General features: G+C 41.2%; 2 protein-coding genes across 2 annotated transcripts in view; one reads left to right on the top strand and one right to left on the bottom strand.

Annotated features, from left to right (window-relative positions):
• Positions 1 to 633: 633 nt before the first annotated feature.
• LOC100637254 (cryptochrome-2-like) lies at positions 634 to 2,758 on the bottom strand. The gene has a single exon (XM_003386534.3). The coding sequence runs from the start codon at positions 2,664 to 2,666 to the stop codon at positions 1,032 to 1,034; it is 1,635 nt and encodes a 544-aa protein (XP_003386582.1). The 5' UTR covers positions 2,667 to 2,758; the 3' UTR covers positions 634 to 1,031.
• Positions 2,759 to 2,837: 79 nt separating this feature from the next.
• LOC109581874 (non-specific lipid-transfer protein-like) overlaps positions 2,838 to 3,676 on the top strand; it is a 1,260-nt gene continuing 421 nt past the window's right edge. The window contains exons 1-4 of the mRNA XM_019996343.1: positions 2,838 to 2,945; positions 2,999 to 3,056; positions 3,108 to 3,179; positions 3,536 to 3,600. Of these exons, the coding sequence (XP_019851902.1) occupies positions 2,892 to 2,945; positions 2,999 to 3,056; positions 3,108 to 3,179; positions 3,536 to 3,600 (249 nt within the window). The 5' untranslated portion in view covers positions 2,838 to 2,891. The remainder of the gene's footprint in view (positions 2,946 to 2,998; positions 3,057 to 3,107; positions 3,180 to 3,535; positions 3,601 to 3,676) is intronic.

Here is a 3,676-nt window from a genome sequence, read left to right as displayed (position 1 = left end):
ATGTATTTGGTGATTGCGTGGGCGTGGGAATAGTCGCTCGTCACTCTCGTAAGCAACTAGCATCTTTGGATGAGTCCGTTCCCACCTCCCCCACCTCCTCTGGTAATAATGATAACAATGGAGGAGGAAGAGAGAGGAAACAATCACAGATCATAATTGAAGAGAGCAACACAGAATCGTCAAAATTATGAAAGAAGACTTTGTCAAAAATGTATACATGTACATATTTTTACAAGTGGGAATGGGATTACGTGTAACTCCAGGTCTTAATTTGTATTTAATTTCTGTTGCTTGTTTTTATATTAATTTTAGTTTTGTATCAATAACTCCCTCTTCTTATGATCATGATCATGATGTGTATTCATTTCATTCATATAAAATGCAATACACGATAATACATGTCGCCTATAGTAATGTATTGTACGTGTGTACATGTAGTTGATATCCTTTAAAGGATTAGGACATTCTGTTGGTATGTGTTTGATGTATTTCGACGTATAATATTGTCTGTTTTGTGATTGTACTATTTATTATTTCAAGTAATAATTATTATGTATTTTTAAAGTTTATAATCTAAACTTTCTCTCCTTTAATTACATTGTCATTACTCCCAATTTTCCCTACTACTACTGATATTTTTATATTATTAACAAATTAATAATTATTTTTAAAAAGACTCAATAAATTATTAACAAAAAGACCAGAAAAAACAATAAAATTATACACTTAAGGACTGCAGCATAAAATTACAATGATGGTCATTTTCATTAACACATACACATACATTGCATAGAGAGAAAGGGGGAACAACATAGTGTAACATTAATTGAAAATATTGATTATTATTAAATTGAAGTACATTTCACGTTACACGAGGAATACTGCATAGAGATACATGCACTGCTAGTACATCTACAATAAAGTTAAAAGGGCAAGCTAATACTTGAGAAGGAGGAGGAGGAATGTGTAGCAGACATAGAACATTGACAGTATCCAAGAATGAGTGTAGAGTGTCAGAGCAATAAGAATGGTTATGGATTATCACCGTATAACTCCCTTAACGCAGTCAAGATGGACCTCACGCGCTGACAGCACAATTCGCCCTGCGAGCAGAGATCAACAAGCGGTTTAGGGTAATCCTTCCCAATGATGCAGTTTGCTTGCTGCTGGACATGGAGAGGGGCAAGCCAAGGAGTGTGGATGTAATCAGAAGGGAAATCCTGAAGCTCGGGGACATAGAGTTTTATGAAGTGACCGTCGGAATCCATCTGCTTTCCAATGTAACACGGGTCGTAGCTCTCAATAAAGTCTACAAAAAATCCGGAACAAGAGCTCTGCATCCAGCAGACTGTAGAGACCGGTAGCTCGAAATCAAGCATGTGTTCTTGAAAGAACTCGAGCCCTTTCTCCCAGCTGATCCAGAGGTACCCCCGGGTGAGGAACACGGCAATGCTCTGACGAGTGGAGTAATGCGACCAGCCATCACGGACGATTTGACGCATTGCTGCATCGATCCATGGATACCCTGTTCGCCCCTCCTTCCAGGCGTAGAAGAATCGCTCGTTCTCTTCCCACGGGAGCTGAATACAGAGAGGGTTATCCTTCATCGTGTCGAACTTGGGAACCGTCAGTCCGACCATGTACGCAAACTCTCGCATTAAGAGATTCTTAGTGAGTTCTGCAAACAGGACCTGGCCTTTGCTTGATGTGGATGCATACTGACGGAGCTGACTGAATAACTGACGGACCGAGAGACAGCCAAACCTAATGTAAGGCCCGAGAGAGTCTTTACTGATTAACCAAGTGATTGGTTCGTTTGGCTGCGTCGAACGACGACTACAGAAATTCGAGAGGCGACTAAGTCCCTCGGTTTCTCCTCCAACCCACGAATTGGTGTAAAGCGTCTCTTCTAGTCCAAACCCAAGATCCTGAAGTGATGGGATACGGTTCTCAGGCTCCTCCAGGTCTTGGTCTTCCGGTGAGTTTTGTCGCAAGAGGACAAGGACTGGATCTGGTTCAGGAAAAGGTTCTCGTGGACGCCCGACTAGCGGGAGGAGACGACGGAGCTCTTTATAGGAATGAGGGAACCGGCCATTGTTGGCACGAAGGATGTCCTCAGGGTTGTAGAGAGTGTGGGAGTAGAACGAGGTCGTTTTCACGTTTTGACTGTCGGCAGCAAATTTTATGAGCTCGTCATGTTTCTTTGACTCAAGGCTTGTCTGGGAAGCTTGAAAGGTTAGCTCAGACACATTCCACTTGTGAAATAAAGCAGACAAAACTACGGTGGGTTGCCCCAGGTAGATATTGAGCCTTGTGTTGTATGGTCTTTTCTGTAGGCGACTGTCTAAATCGTGTAATGACTCTAACAAGAATCGCCAGACGTTGGCAGAAGGCCCGCTCTTGTTATTGCTGTTGAACCAGGGATCAAGAATAACGACCGCTTTGAGTCTCTTGCCGGAAGATACGGCATGATGGAAGGCAGGATTGTCGCTGAGGCGAAGGGAGTCCAGTCGGAACCAATGGAGGACGGTAGGAGGCTGAGAAGGCAAGTGACCTTTCTCTGGCGCTGGGTATTGGTGTCGGGACATTGCTGAGCGAGGAGAGCCGGCCGGAGGGAAGAAAAACCCACTCCCTCCGCCATCGTAGGAGCCTTGTAGAGTCTCCATGCTGCTTTAGACTCCGGCTATAAGTCTAACGAAGAGAAAAGGACCTTCTTTTATGCTTTTCTTCTACCTTTTGGCATTTAATACCGTAAGGTTGCATAACTAGAATGGGTGGGGCTGGTATTTGCCAGACCCCTTTCCAAAAAATCCCCCGAGGAGGGCCCCCAATAAAAATTTCTGTTTGAGCCACGCCTATAACTAATTAATTTAAAGTTGCTGAGGTTGAAAATGGCTACTCAGGGCAAGAGAAAAGTTTACGTTGTTGGAGTCGGAATGACTAAGGTAAGGGACAAAAGAGCAGGCTTTGCAGTTACTGATATGCCTCCTCTTTATAGTTTGAGAAGCCTGGACGGAGAGATGACTTTGATTATCCAGACATGGCCAAAGAAGCAGGTCAGTAGTTTCATTTTTACTATAAAATCATTAGTTGTGTGTAATTTGTAGGAACTAAAGCATTGCAAGATGCTGGAGTGGCTTATACTGACATAGAGCAAGCTGTTGTTGGATATGCATACGGTCAGTGCTTAAGTAATGTACATTACATGTTAGCTTGCTGAATGTGGTTCAAATCAATTATTAAATAACTATTATTTATCATATCAGAAAATTTTAGTTTTGGGTGCCTGATCTAATTTTTGGATCAAATGCTAATTTTAAATGGCTCAGAAAGCATCCCTAATTTTTGTCATATTTTTTCTGATACATGTACATATTCTTAGGCATCATTTCCAAGTCGACACTTTAAGTCAATTTTGATGAAATTATTTCCTTTCTGGCAACTTAATTTAAAAAAAATATTATTATGATTATAATACTATTTTACTAATATTATGATATTTATTTTGCAATTATTATTTATATTTATTTAACAGGTGATAGTACATGTGGTCAAAGAGCATTATATCAACTTGGAATGACAGGGATCCCTATCTATAATGTACGAGTGCAGGAGCAACTTCTAATTCTCTCATTCTTTCTCCTTTTCTCTCCCTCTCTTTTCTTCCTTCTCTCCC

This window comes from Amphimedon queenslandica, unplaced genomic scaffold (assembly GCF_000090795.2).
Source record: "Amphimedon queenslandica unplaced genomic scaffold, v1.1 AMPQUscaffold_13412, whole genome shotgun sequence".
NCBI classification, from domain to species: domain Eukaryota; kingdom Metazoa; phylum Porifera; class Demospongiae; order Haplosclerida; family Niphatidae; genus Amphimedon; species Amphimedon queenslandica.
Note: the sequence above shows the minus strand (reverse complement) of the source record. Positions and strands in the feature narration are given on the sequence as shown.